Source organism: Lonchura striata, chromosome 1A (genome assembly GCF_050655825.1).
Source record: "Lonchura striata isolate lonStrDom1 chromosome 1A, ASM5065582v1, whole genome shotgun sequence".
NCBI classification, from domain to species: Eukaryota; Metazoa; Chordata; class Aves; order Passeriformes; family Estrildidae; genus Lonchura; species Lonchura striata.
The window spans coordinates 72,157,880-72,173,222 of NC_140741.1; the positions used below are offsets into that span (position 1 = coordinate 72,157,880).

The 15,343-nt window shown below is 45.2% G+C and overlaps 1 protein-coding gene across 5 annotated transcripts in view; it reads right to left on the reverse strand.

Moving 5' to 3' along the window:
* Positions 1-642: 642 nt before the first annotated feature.
* Positions 643-15,343, reverse strand: part of GATA3 (GATA binding protein 3) — a 29,489-nt gene continuing 14,788 nt past the window's right edge. For 3 of the 5 annotated variants that reach the window (XM_085569112.1, XM_085569111.1, XM_021531053.4), the window contains 3 exons: positions 13,492-13,637; positions 7,960-8,085; positions 643-2,116 (listed from right to left, as the gene is read on the reverse strand). In XM_085569112.1, coding sequence (XP_085425238.1) covers positions 1,832-2,116; positions 7,960-8,085; positions 13,492-13,637 — 557 coding nt within the window. In that variant the 3' untranslated portion in view covers positions 643-1,831. The remainder of the gene's footprint in view (positions 2,117-7,959; positions 8,086-13,491; positions 13,638-15,343) is intronic. The other 2 variants (XM_085569114.1, XM_085569113.1) reach the window with 1 other exon arrangement.

Sequence of the window (15,343 nt, forward strand, 5' to 3'; positions counted from 1 at the left end):
TGGCCTTTGAATTTTTTTTATTTTTCTTCTCTTATCAAATCCAGCCTTTCATAATGGATTCTGCCTATTCCTCCAAGAGAAGGACAGACCTGGTCCATCCTGATTTCACATCAACATCTCAACTGTTGCTTATTTGATCTGTCACTGAGTACTCAATGAGAGAGAGCAGAATGTGCTTTTCCAGCTCCTCTCCAAAACCTTTGCTTTTTTCAAAAGCAACTGGGATAATGAGGACCCTGCTGTACCTTTGCACTTATCCCAGCCCCAAATTGTCCTCAACACCACTTTTGTCATGGTTGCCTGAGACCCAAAGGGACCCATCCCACCTGGGAGCCCAAAATCACACAGCGGCAGTGGCTGGGCTGCAATTCAAGGGACAGGGAGCACACACTGGACAGTGGGGTTACACTAACATGCAGTCCATTTATTTTTGAGGGTTTTTTTCCTTTGTTCCGTGATTTATCTTTTTTTTTTATCAAGCCACTGCAAACATTGCTTTGGCTGTCAGCATGAGCGCAGAGACAGACATTCCCGTACCCGTGGTAACTATGTAATAAATACCATCCAAACAAATGCTAAGAAAAATTAATAAAGAAAGAAAAATATTCCTTTTCCCACCCCCAAGCACAAAACACTGTTAAGTCAACAGAATTTAATCTAGTTTATTCTCAAAAAAAAAAAAAAAAGAGGAAAAAATATGAAAACAAAACAAAACAAAACAAAAAAGCAGGTCTTATCACTAGCAGTAAATAAATTTGTACAACCATTCAGTCTGTATAATAGGATGAAATAAATCTACATCTTCCTTATTTTGGTGCGTTGAATTATACATACAAACAACAATTACAGGAACTTGTTCACAATGCGCATAGACCTGGAGAATGGCTATCTGAAACCCCCTTGTTGGCAATGTCCGCATGTTAACACTGATTGCCTGACACCATTGGTACCTCCTATGTAAAAGGCCCGTGGCCCAAAATGAATGATCTCCCTACAGGTTTTATTTATTTAGTTATTTAGTTAGTTAGTTAGTTAATGCATCATCAAAACCGTTCTAGCCAGCCCCCTCCCCCTCCCCGGAAACGAAAAAAAAAAAAAAGAAACCAAAATAAAAACTAACCAAAATAAAAACCAAAATAAAAATAAAATACAAGGAGAAGACATGACTGGCAGTTGGTCCATTTGTTCATAAGACCGCGTTTCCTCTTGGTCTGCATTGTTTGTTTTTCTGGTTTTTAAATTGTCCTCCCATCTTCTTTTTTTTTTTCTTTTCCTTTAAAAAAATTCTCTCGGAGTCCTTCATGCCTTTTTCTTTACAGCTCCTCAGTTGCAATAAAGTCTTCCTCAAATGTACAGTATTTCTTACAATATAAGTTATATGCAATGTTCAGCGTTTTTTATTTTATTTTATTTTATTTTTTCACAGCACTAGAGATCCTGTCCAATAGGGAATGCAAGTTCTGAATGGCTTATTCACAAATGGTATCCAGATTCAGTGGATAAGAATACATAGACGCCATAGTGAGTTCCTTTAAAAAGTGGCAAACATCACTTTTTTAAAACTTTTTTTTTTACTTTTTTATCTTTTTTTCTTTTTTTTTTCTTTTTTGTTCTTTTTGTCGTTTTTTTCTGCATTTTTAAATTTTTTTCTCTCTCTCTCTTATGCCTTCAAATAACTTTTTTTTTTTAATTTTTTTTAATTCTTTTTTTTTTTCCCTCTCCCATTTGATTCGGGACGTCAGACCCATAACCACACGCCTGCAAAAATGCAAGTAGTATATAAAGTAAATCTCATTTTGAGACCGTAAGCATTCAGCAGGGGAGTCTCTTGCTAACCCATGGCAGTGACCATGCTGGAGGGGTGGTGAGGTCCGAAGGAGAGGCTGGATGGAGGATGCATCGGTGTCGGTGTGGTCAGCATGTGGCTGGAGTGACTGAAAGGTGAAATGTGGCTGATGGAGGACATGTGTCTGGAGAGGGCGGCGGGGTTAAAAGAGCTGCTCTTGGGAAAGTCTTCAAGGTTGTCATGGACCTTTTTGCACTTTTTGGATTTGCTAGACATCTTTCGGTTTCTGGTCTGAATTCCTTCTTTCTTCATAGTCAGGGGTCTGTTAATCTAAACAAAAATCAATTATTTTTTTGTGCTTCCATCCCTTCTCCCCAAATCACCACGGGATCCATGTACCCCATGCCCCAGCCCAGCAGGACCAGCTGGTCACAGACCCCCTCTTCCCCTGTACACACCATGTGCTACCCAGCCTCTCCATTTCCATCCCAAAATTCAGATCCCTCCAGGAAATCCCAAGCTCAGTTGAAATTTCTGAAGACAAGACAACAGAAAATTGCTGGCAGAGCCACACAGGAGGAAAACACAGGAATAATTCACAGCAGCTGAAAAATTTCAACTATCTGCACATTAGGTAATTGCATTGTGTTTAGGTATGAAACCAATCATTACCTCCTGGAAATATTCCCCACAGACACCGTCTCACCCTGAGGCTTCCTGTCTCATCTAAAACCATTAGCAGCAAGAACTGCTGGCATTTCTGTGCTGTGAGGGGTCTCAGGCTTTCACAGCTCCATTAGGAAGCTGGGCAGCTCTTCACAAAATGGACAGGATTTTGTCTTATTTTTCTTCTTTCCAAAGATTTTGCTCTGATCATCCTTTCTGGTTTTCTTTAGCTAATCTGATTTGATTTCTAAAGGCTTCCAGGTTTTTTTAGGGAGGCTGAAACAGGTATCTGTGCTGACCAGGAAGGCATTTTCTACATGCATACAAACGTTATCTGTAGGAAAAATAAACATTAAATTCTCCTGCTGAAACTACACAACAGAAATGATCATCCATGCATCCATCAGGGTTACGAAATGGTAGCAAAAGATCTGTTGGACACGCTGTAAGAAATTCTTATTATTCTTATTACTTAAGGCTGTCCTGTGCAGGGCCAGGGGTTGGATTTTGATAATTCCAGTGGGTTTCTTCCAAACCAGAATATTCCATGATTTTATGATCCTATACTGCGCAGAGAGTCAGCATCACAACATGCACTAGCACAGGTGACATGAAATTCCCACAAACTACACTTGGGAAGGGATTTATGCCTCCAATGTCCCTAAACAACTTTAAAAATCTGGGTTTGAGGATGTAAATGGGTCTTGCTCTGGCTCCTTTGCAGGATTTCATCTATAGCAGAAGGCAGTAAATCACCCTGAGGCAGAACCATTTTTATAATAAATGTGAGTACATGATGGTGCTGATGGACATTCTACAAAAGTTAGAAAAAATGGATCCTGCACCAGGATCTGCTGTGAAGGACAATGAAAAGATGTTCCTGCAAAGGACCTGAGCAACTCTTTGTCCATAAGACCTTAAATCAGCACAAGGAACAAAGCATTCCCTTCTTCCAGATCACAGCAAAGTTTCACTTGTTGCTCCTCAGCCCCTTTCTAGTCCCTTTTCACAGCATAAGAATCATTCCTGGATTCCTCTCCCCAGGGAGTCCAGGACAAAATAGGTCCCTGCTACATGTAAAGATGGAATTAAGGGGAGAGGAAGGACCAGGCTCATCTCTGGTTTGTCATTCCAGTCTGAACTTGTGACCCCAGGCTCTTGATACCAGAAGTGACAAGAGCCTTCACCTCACCTAAAAATGGGTGAACAAAAGGCTGATTCCTCTGTCTCTGGATAAAGGGAGCTGGAGAGAGCAGCCCTGCTTGCCAACAGCTAAAGGCAGGAAAGAAGAATCTGCCCATGAGCAGCCCAACAACAGCCCTGTGACAGCAACAAGCAAAGTTTAAAGTGTTGTGGGTTCCAAACACAACATAACTTGCTCCCCTGGCTTTCTGTCCTCACTGAGGCAATGAGGATGCACACACAAGGATGGCCCTTTGCTCCAGACTGGGATTGGAAAGCTTTGCCTGGACTGTTTTAAGTTTTTAATAGGGATGTGTTGCCCAGGTTCAAAGCCAGGAAGAAGTCCCAGGTGAGCCCCACCAGGCAGCAACATTAGAGGAGGCCAGGAGTGCCAATCCCTGATAAATCCAGCTGAGATTTAGGGAAGCACACACAGCCGCTGCCCCACCAGCTTCAAATGAGGATCTGGGTCACAACACAAAGGCTCAGGGGCAGCCAGAACCAATTTCCAGTTGAAGCAGCAAAGTTTCAAGCTTGGGAACTGGTTGTGGCAAAGTGACATAAGCCTGGTGGTAGGACTGGGGCTGTTCTGGGTCTTGGAACAAGCACAGGGTCCTGGCCCTTCCTTGATGTCGTGTCCCACAAGACAGTGAACACTTCCCCAAAGCAACATTCTCCTGTTTCACTCAATCCCTAAGAACAGGATGGTTCAGGCCACAATTTGATATGAAATTCAAGGATGGGAACACCAGCTGTGTGTCAGGAAGGTGACAAAGCCATGGCCAGCCCCAGAGCTGGGGTCAGAGCTGCCATCCAAGCTGTTGGCTGGCCACATCATCCCAGTGCAAATGGTCTCACACTCCGAGCAGGTAACTAACCCGAGAGCCAAACAGATAAAGACTCAGATAAATGTCAGGAACCAGCACAATCAAAGCAGCAAGCTGGAAATTTTTTTTCAGTGACTTCAAAGACCAGTCACAGCAGGGTAAAAGTGGTCCCCAAAACATCAAAGCCAAGGACCCATCTCTCTTTCTGGGGTAGAGAAATTAAAGACCCGGAGGGAAGACCTTCTCCGTGAAAATTCATTCTGATAAAAATGACAAACACATGCTAAATTAAAATTAAACCAGCCCAACGCATGTATATGAAATCCATTAATTTCAGATGGAGCCAATTAATTATGGGCAGGAATTATGCTCTTTGTTTTATCATATGCAAAATACTGACTGCTCTGCTCTCGGGACACACAGGCCTGCTTTAGGGTATTGTGAAAGGGGACTTTTCTGATGAATTTTACCAAAAATAATGGCAAATCACTCAGTTCTATGGGCCCCGGACAGCCTGCTGTGCACCTCCAGCAAGGTATACCCCCACCCACTCCTGAAGTGTGGGAAGGCTCATCCCACTTCTAAGGACTAAAGTAACAAGGATGAGAATCTCATATTCAACAGATCAAATCCAGGGGATAGTCTTAACCATTATAGGTCTGATCTTGCTCTGACTGAAGACAATGGGATTTTGCCATTGACCTCAATAAGGTCCTGTCACTGAAGTGGATTTATCCTTCAGACATAGTCATTACAACGTTGGGTTAATCTTCCAGGCTGGCTGTATCGTAGAAAGCACTCTGGGATGCCACAGGATGAAAGGCACCGTATCAATGTGAAATATTACTCATTGTTAATACTGGTGTTAATGGAGCCAGCTCTTGTTGAAGTCAGTGGGAGGAATGCCAACAGCTTCACTAAATGCACCCCAAGACTATTATGATTATTGCTTATATCCTACTGACAAATAGGTTTGCTTAAGCTGTGGGAATCAACAGTAAAACAAACTGATATAGCTCCATGAAAAAATTAACACCATGGAAAAAAAATTAGCCTTTTCACTGCAATCGTTCCCAGTGTGGACATAAAATCTGTGTAAGTTTCAACTGCAGATCAATCCATTAAAATATCCTAATGATGTTAAGGTCCCAGAAAATTTCATTAAATCCAAAGAAAAGAAAAAATGGGGAGTGGGGGTGGATAAAACAGCATACAGGAATTTGCTACAGCCTAGCCTGAAACAGGGTTAAGTCAACTTCCAAGCATCCAAAGACCTTCCACTGGCACTGGCACAACATCCATGCTGACAGCTGCTTGGGAGGGACATGCTACAATCAGCCTCTCTATTTCTGACCCCTCTCTTGATGGAAATCGGGAGATAATACACACACAAGGAGCAAGACCACACTTCTCACCACAGTCATAACTACATACTTTAGTAAATACTTCACTAAATACTAAATACTTTCGTAAGTACTTTAAGAAAATGAAAAAAAAAAAAAACAAAAAGGATCTACCCACTCATATCTAGATTTTAGTACTATTGCCTGGTTATTTTGTTGCACACAGGAGCTCAGTCCTCTGGGGGTTTTATTTAAGCAGGATCCATTAATGGCGTTGCTCATAAGGCAAGATACTACTTGACTTTGGTAAGTAGCTGTGCTGAGCTTTTAAGCAGCTGTTGGTGTTTTTAATGAATATGAAAATGGTTCCAATGTGCTCAAGGCCTGCCCCATGTCACAAATTTCACAGCTGGATCGGTGTTTCCCTAAACACTGGATCTAAAGGTCAATTCAGGCCAAGTAGGTTTGCAGTGTTAGTGCGAAAAAGAAAAGGATGTGTTCTTGCAGGCACATTTCTGGAGAACCTCAGCACTAAGACACCATCCTGAACACTTCAAGAGGGGATTTCTACAGTCAGATGTCTACAATGGAAGTAGACACATCATAACTCATCATCCTGCCATCTTTTGCAGGCATGGGGAGGAACTACGCTGTCTTCAAGGATAGAAGTCGCCCCATTGAAACAACAGGCATCCACCAGCACCACCTGAGAAGGGCCTATTTTCTTCAAAGGGCTTTGCTGGCTACAGGAGGAGCAGCTCCTTAGAGGTTTCCCAAATTATATTATTTAAGTCCTACCACTGGTAGTTACAAGGCCAAAATGGAAACAGAGCATGAGCATAGATCCCCTGCTCAGCGAAGCTGGCTGACCTTGATCCCTTCTTTCCAAGGAAATAGCAAACAGAATATTTTCTCATGATATTCTGAGAGTTTCACTCTGGGTCCAACCCAGTGTGTTTGCAGTGATCACACTGAGAGTTTGATGACAAGCTTTACTTGCTACATGAGACTCAAAGCGTGCTAAGACACCTGCCCACTAAAAGGTAAACACATTTTCCCTTTTTCCAAGAGAGATGCCTCCATAAAACAGGTGAAAAATTAGCCTGGTTGCTTGTTGGGTTTTTTCCTACTTAATCCAAACTTATTTACTCATCCTAAGAAACCAAACACTTTGCAATAACAATTGGAAGGGACTGAGATGCCACAAGGGTTGGATGCCCCATGAAACCCGATACATCTTTGATGTGTTTCCATGGGTGGACATAAGGGCAAAACATAGTCCCAGATTTCCAAACCAAACACAAAGCAATCAACCACTAGTGGAAAAAAAAATTATATCAAAGCAGAGAAATTGCAAGTCTTTTCCTTCTTTTGACATAATAATTATTCTAATGCCATATGTGGAATGAGAGGAACAGGAGTAGCCTTAAGTCTCCTTTATTAGCAGCATTATTCAGTAGAAGACTTTTCAGGCCCCTTTAGCTCTTTCCCTGGGGCACATATCCCTGGTTCCTGCAAGCTGGCTTTGCATGGAGATATTAGATTAAATCTGCCAGCCATTTCATTTCATTTCTCCTTCCACTCCATGACAGATGCTTTGAAATTCACATCACAGGTTAAGCAGACTCTGCAACCCGCTAACTAAATCAAGTCCTTTTTTGGTTTGGGATTCGTTTGCATCAACCAGCACAAACACAGAGCCTAAATAAATCATCTTTGGGGACAGGACAAAGGCAGCCACAAACCCAAGAATGATCTGGCACGTATTTCCTTTTTTCCAGAGTTTGTATTTTCTGGAGGAACCAAGCTACACATAGGAAGGGTACCAGCTTGCAGGACAGTGTGTTGTCTTTTCCAACTCTCTGAGCCCAGTCAGCAGCAGATAACGTCTCTGTGTTGACGTACCTCTCCTTTCTTGGCTCAGGCAAAGAAAAGCTCTAACATTACCCATGGACAGCCTTGTTTTATACCTTCCCAACCTGGATAGGCCACGTAGGAAAGGCTGACGACTCATCGCTCCAAACCCCAAGGTCCCCAAAGGGATAACAGAGGTCTCGGCACTGCCAGAGACTGGAAATCCTCAAGTTAAGGAAGAGTTTGGACCATTGAGCACCAAAGCTGAGGCCCCATTATTGAGTATTACAGTCACACTTACATTGTGCAGCTTGTAGTAGAGCCCACAGGCATTACAGACGGGATCGCCGTTGGCATTTCTCCTCCACAGGGTGGTAGTGGTGGTCTGACAGTTTGCACAGGACGTGCCCGCCCTCCTGGCTGCAGACTGTGGGAAGGAGGGAAAGAGAAGAGAGGAAGAGAAAAACACCCATGTTAAAATAAAAAAAATGCAATCAGCAAAGTTTCTGAGAAAGAAAACATCAACCCTGCAAGACTGACGCACATCAGCAGAGGCCTCCAGAAACTGACTTGTGAGAACAAATAATAATTGGGAAAAAAATCCCCAAGGTACTTTAATCCCAAATTATATGTGAACTGAATCAGGTGCCAAAGGGCATCCTAAAAGTGAGTACTAAACCTCTGATAGAACTCATCAAAATTAGCAGCGCTGGCACAGCCCATTCCAGAGGGGAAAATGTTATTTAAATGCCAACATGTCTTTCCATCTTAATTCTCCCAGACCCCCCAGGGGTCTAATTCTGCAGTCAGGGCCTGAACTGGCAATTGTTGGAGTCAAGGGCATGAGTCACTCTGGCTCCAGCGAGCTCCGGGTGAGACCCGGGTGGGCAGCTGCTCGCCCGGCCCGACCGCAAGCACAGCCCGGTCCCGTAAACTCAGCTCAGCTTCAAAGGAGGCAGGCTCCAGATCGGAAATAACACTGTGGCAAAGAGCAAGAATCCCAACTTTTTAATTACACCCTTTTCTCTGCCCAAACTTTCATGTTTATTTAAGGATCGGTAACAAGCCTGAAAGAAGAATTTACCATTTTATAAAAGGGTAGGAACAAGAAGAAAACCTACGTGGCAAAGTGTATACAGAAGCTTTTTTTGTTAGCTGCGATAATGACTTAGCAAAGTCAAATTTAGTAAAGCTGTTCTTCTTTCACATGCATAAGTTCGTACTTATCATTTAAAAACTGTAACTTTAGCAAACAAATTGTCCTTCTGCCTCTGAAGGAGGAACAGGAGTTTTCAGACTGCTGTGTGAGTGCGTATGTGGGTTTGCGTGTGTGCAAATGCCTACAGCTCCTAAAAAAAAAACCTTTAGATCCCCATCCTATCTATTCTTCATCAATATGACATGGTCCCAGAGCTCTGATTTCATCCCAATGCGTTGCTTTCAATGGAACTGCTCATGTGCTTAAAGTTAAAACATGTGCTTAAGCGATTTGCCAGATCATAGCAATGCTTGGCACCTTGCAGAACTGAGCCTTTAATGCTTTCCTTTGTGCTCTTACTGTTTCAAATTTACCCCTCACCCCACACAGCCGCACACTGTAGCACATCCAACATTTAAAAAAAAAAAAAAAGAAAATACCACATCTTTGGATACCGTACAACAAACCCAAAATGCAAACATGGACACTGGCACAGCCTTAGCATTAATACCAACTCTTGTTAGGTCATGTTGCAATTTTAATCATAATTGAATGCGGCGTAGGTGGAGAGAGGACGGGTTGGTTTTGCTTTAGATAGGGAAGGACTTTTTTTTCTTTTAATTAGCCAAAAAAGACTGTCTAAAAAATAAATAAGACAATGTCCATGAGCACTAGGAAGCATCACAAAGTGGCTGATCTGACAGCGAGTGGCTCTCTCAGGCTGCCCGTAGGGATAGTTCCATTTTGCCTGACCATAAACCACTCTGAACCAAGCCAGTCCCAAGGAGGCCTTTAGCTGACTTCTCTGTGCTGCTGACAAGCAGGAGCTGGGGACAGCACATGGGACTTGAAAAAATCCCAGGACCAGCAGAGAAGATGAAACATCCCACCATGAAGAGCAGAGCCCCAAACTGATGCACGCGCATCTCCTGAACACGCCATGGACCCAAACTGGGCTCCCTTCAAAATCACCAGGATAATGAAATAAGGAATGTGCTCCAAAGGCAGCATGGAGACAACAGCTTGCAAAGCCAGGTTCTCACTAAAGAGTTGGAGAAGAGTCTGAAGCTCTCTGGCCCCCAACTCCCGACACTCGGCATGTGTGGCTTGGAGGGGCACGAGGCTGGATTGAGTCTCTTGGTGACAGCTTTGCTTTATCAGACCCAAAAATCAAGCCTAAGGAAATTTCTAAAAACCAGTGATATTTGGCTCAACCCACACAGGGGAAACATCTCCTTTGAAGATATTTGGGGTTTCTACACAGCGCTCGCCGTAATTTCTCTTACAGCAAGCGCGTTCAAAAGACACGCCTGGTCACCACCTCGCTGCCTTCAAACACATTTTGACATTAAATAAGCAAATAAATCACAACATCTACTGTCTTCTCTTAAACTATTTCCAACTACTGTGTTTCACTTGCAAAAATTCAGCATCATTAGCTAAGTATTTTAAGCTCTTTCAGTCCCTGGCTGCACCTTTTATGCTGTACCAACTTCTACCGGAGACACAGGCAGCAGGCAGGAAACAATGAATAATAACGCTATTGTAAAGCTCCCAGCAATGGCATCCACTGACGCTAATCAACCACTCGGCCTGGCCATGTCAGTAATGGGATGACTAATTAGCTGCCCCATATCATCTATAAGGCCACAGCCCATGGCACAGCTGCTGGTGAGCAAAGGCACAGCTTCACAAGCGCTAGCAGTGATGAAAAGGTGAAATTGAGGAGGTTGGAGGAACCAAGTACTAATAAAGATGCTTAATTAAGGGGCACTTTCAGTGTCTGCATTTACCCACAAAGCTCCAAGCATCATTTTCCTAAAATAAGATTGCCTGTGTATGGGCCTGCTGAGAAATTGGCTGTAATCCTTCCAAAACCAGCTTGGCTTGACATGGAAACGGAGAGCTCTGCATCTGCATGACCAGGGAATGGGAGAAAAACTAAAGGAAGATTTTATCTCAGCAGCAGTGGGGCTGCCACTGCCTGTGACAGGGACAGGAAAGGCCTCCAGGAGGGCTGAAGACTTTTCAGGCAGTGATGGTGTGGTACCACCTGCCTGTTTTTGATCCCTCTGCCAGCATCTCCAGGTCTTTCACCTTCCCTCTCGAGAAGAAGCAGAGCTGTCTGAGTCCCCTCAGCTGGCAAGACCTCATCCCTGTCACCTAAAGGGCACCCTCACAAAGGCGCCCATTGAATTTAACAAGGCTTGGGCTGGGTTCTCAGCATATAAGAATTTCTTTGCCTCCTCTCTCCCACCCATCAAATCCTATCATTAGTTTCAGTGCAGCTGTGATCAGAGCCTATGAAACCAGCCCAAGGTCACGCAGGAAATTTGTGGCAGAGGGAAGGAGCTGGATCCCCACCCTGAGCCTCCATCCACAGTCTTGCCCAGCCTGCCTGCCTTCACAGCAGGAGTGATCCAGTCAAGCCACAGCTACATGCACGTCCACATCCAGGCACAGAAAATGCAAATGCAAGCCCAGCTCTGGTGCCTTCTGACTAATTTTTTTTCAGAGGTTAGCAAGGAAAATTAATATAGGTGCAAACAGCATCAGGGACATTTCTCTATTTTTTTTTTTCTTTTTCCCAGGCAGTGCCAGGGGTGGGGAGTTGGTGGGGTAGAGGAAGTAGAAAAATCAAATTTCACATTTAGCAAAGGCCACATTTAGAGACGGGCAACTTTTTGTAACTTTAACTAAAATACCCAAAGATTGGAGCGATAATACAAGACAAAGTCTCTCTTTACTTCTTTTCTTTCTTCCTCTTTTTTTTTCTCCCAAGAATGACCTTTTACTATGTATTTATTTATATAGTTCATTTTACATGTGCCGGGCTCAGGGTGACTCGGGACATTCTTTCGTGGTTCCATCAGACACTTTTTGAAAGCTCTCCCCCTCTTCCAGCCGCTTTCCTATTCTGCCTCCCCCTCTGCTTGTTTGGATATGCTCAAGCTCCTGTGTGTTTGGACTGGGGAAACGGAGCTGTTGTTTAGGAGTTATCTCCAGGGCTCAGATATCCGGCAGCTTTTTCCTAGGAAGTTAACCTTACACATAGAGAGAGAACGAGGAAAAAAAAATAAAGAAAACGAGGGCTGTGTGTTTAAGACAGAAGGGCTGGGGGGAGGAGGAGAAGAGAACAAGAAAGCTGCCCAAAAAAATCAAAATTCCAGCCTCTACTTCCCTCCCTAGAAAGCTTTTCCTCTTTTCTAACAAGGCTATGAAAAATGCGAAAGACAAACATTTTCCTATATGGGAAAAGCCCGTATAGGAGGGCATGGAGAGGTTTCACACACAGGAAGTTTGGCGGGGTAGAGAAGCAAACCCACATCTTCCCCAAAACTCACATGGCCAGACAGAGTTATTGCTGGTGCCCCTCACAGCATAGCCCTTCCTGGGAAGGTACCCTGCAAATGCTTCCCAGAGACAGAGGGAACAAAGCTGATACAGTTTTATGGGTGTCTCACAGGTAAGGAAGCTGATCCTGACCTAAGAGCTGTGAGGACTTTCAAGGGGAACACAAATGAACCAGCTCTGTCCTGCCTGCAGGGTCTGGCCATGCTGGGCACAAGCCTCACCAAACTGGCCAGATCCATCCATCAGCTCAGAAATTCCACAGAGAGTTGAGAGCCACTTTTCCTCCACATTTTAGACAGCCCGCAGGAGCCCTTCCACCTCTTCAATCCTGACAAAACCCAATGTGTCTTGATTCGAAACATTCAATAACTTCCCAAGCAGGGACCATAATTTTTTGCCCTGCTTGATATATTTTTTCCCCTTGTGGTCTGCCTGATTATTTGCCAAATACACTTTAACACATTTACAATCCATGCCCACAGCTTCCAGACCTTTTTGTGGCTTCGAGGGAAATTCATGAACAGATCACTGGGGATGCTGTAACGTATTGCCTGTGCTTAGAACAGTCACCAGCTTTGTAACTATTATTTCAAACATTTACCCACTCATTTTGTCTTCCTCCAGTTTCTGTAGCCTGGGCACATGCTTGGCTTTGTACACTCACCATCCTCTCTGCCTCGTGTCCTTGTGCCAGCTTTTGAGACCCAGATGGCACAGATATAAATGACCACACCATGCACCAGTGGCACCAGGACCTGATGGTTGCAGTTTTTTGCAGGACCAATGTCTGTCTGAAGCCCCAGTGATGCTCAGGATCAAGTTTGGGTCCCTTCTCCATGACACCACCAGCCAAGGGGGATGGTGACACATTAAGAAAGGGAGGGCAGAAGTTTGGAGAGCCCAGGAGAAACCCTGTATTCCTGATAATCTCTTTGGACACTAGGAAATTTTTATCCTGCCCTTAGGGCTTGGAACACATCATTGTCATCGGGTCACCATCCAGAAGCACCGTGTGGAATTGAAAACTCCATTCTGGTTTGCAAGAAGCCCTGGATATTGATTTTTAAACCTGTTTTGCAGTTTGCAAGAGGATCAGATGACTGAGGCCCACAGCAGCTGGGCCCATCTCTGCAAACATCTCTCCCTCCCAGCCCTCTGACACAGTGGGACCAGTGGGACTGGCTGAGGTTCCCTGTCATCCTGAGCAGCAGATAGAAAGCAAAAGTTGAAGAAGAAGAAGAAGAAGAAGAAGAAGAAAGAATAAAATAGAAGGAGACTCACCAGTCTTCTCTTGGGTTTGATCAGGGGCCGGTTCTGCCCGTTCATTTTGTGGTAGAGTCCACAGGCGTTACACAAATAGTGCCCAGTGCCGTCTCTTCTCCACAGAGGGGTTGAGGTAGCCCCACAATTTACACACTCCCTGCCTTCTGGAAACAAGAGAGCACATGGTTCACTTAGGGAAAACAGAGATAAAAGGGGCTGGGGAAAGCCCTCCCTCCCCAAAAAAACCCCACAACCTCCCAAGAGACCCAGCCATGCCAGACCCTGCCAGTCCCCCCCAAGCTCAGGATTTCCAAGCAAGGGTCCAAAGCCATGAGTGGACGATGTCCCTGGCACAGTCTGGTGGGCTCTGATCCTGTTCCCCTCCCCAGCGCCGCTCCACAGGCAGCATCAGGCCTGTGTCCCAGCAGCAGGGCAGGGATGGTGACAGTGACAACCCGATTGCCACGGTGGCTCAAAGGGCTCCCCAGAGAAGCTCTCACTCCTCCCACAAGTCTCTTTGGAGGAGAAGGGGAAGCTGACAATTTCCCCTCACCTTTGGATTAAGGGCTTCTACAAGTCTGGAGACCCCATGTTTCCATAGGCACTGGAAAAACCTTGGCAGGCTTTGCAAGAAGCCTCCAGCCCTCTACATCCAAAATAATGGATACAGAGTTTAAGTCCATGACTCCCTTTCTGATGTGTATGAGGACCCCAGTGTCACTCCTTGAGCACTCTTCCACTCCCAGGGGCACTCATGAGCCTGGAGGGCTCTTCCTCTGGCCTCAGGTCAAACCACATCAAGTATCCCCATCGCAAAACATCTCCCTAGCTCCAGCCAGTACATAACAACTCAGACAAATATCTGCTATTGATTAATTTGAAATTAAGCTTCCACCACCCAAAATTTTCAGAAAACCCTCTGGTTTTCCCATCACATTTGCAGCCTGGTGATCCATCCTGGCTATCCGAGATAGCAAACAGCCCCAAGCCTGCCTCATAAGTTCTTTCCCTCCTTCTTCTTCTTGTTGGGCACCTCTTTATCCTCTCCCTGGCTGTTGCAGCAGGAGATCTCCCCCTGCCCACCAGTTCCCATCTTGGAGGAAGGAACTGGGAGGGTGCAGACCCTGCCTCCCAGCTACTTTCAGAGGGTTGAGGGGGTATTTGCCGCGTCTTTGGTTTAGTGGGGGAAGTTTTTTGTACCTAAGGTCAGCCGTGGCCCACCTGAGAGCAGTGGCAGACCTCAGCCGGGCAGAGCAGAGCAGAGCCAGCCCAGCACAGAGCCGGCTCCCCGCTGCCCCAGCCCGTGCTGCCTTCGAGCAAGAGGCATCCGTGCTCTAACCACAAACGGCAACCGTCTTTCCAGAGCCTTCGCACTGAACCCCTCTTCTCTCACACCTCCCCAACAACTACAACAACAACAAAAAGACATTTGCAGCCGTCTCTCCCTCTTTTATCCTGCAAAATCACCCCCTTCCTCCTTTTTTCTCCAGCTCTAACCCTCTTTGTCTGAGAGGTCCTAGCTTGCTAAGATCAACTTCTAAAGGGGAAAAAAATAAGAGAAAGAAAAAAAAATAGGTGTTGCTGCTGGGTTTGGTTTATCACGAACCGCAGATGTCTTTCAAGAAGGTAAAGTAACAGAAAGTGGCAAAAGGAAAACAAGAGGGGAGGGTGGAGGGGGGCCGAGACGGTTTGAAAATACCGCGCAGCCGGTGGGTGCCCCGGCGGGAGCTGCGGCTCGGCGGGCGCCGAAGCGGCCGGGGGATGCTCAACACCGCCCGGAGCGACAATAAACCGGTCCCTACCCCGGACACAGCCCCCGGTCCGTACTGGGGCCAGGCGGGGAGCCCGTCCCGTTAATACCCAGGTCGTT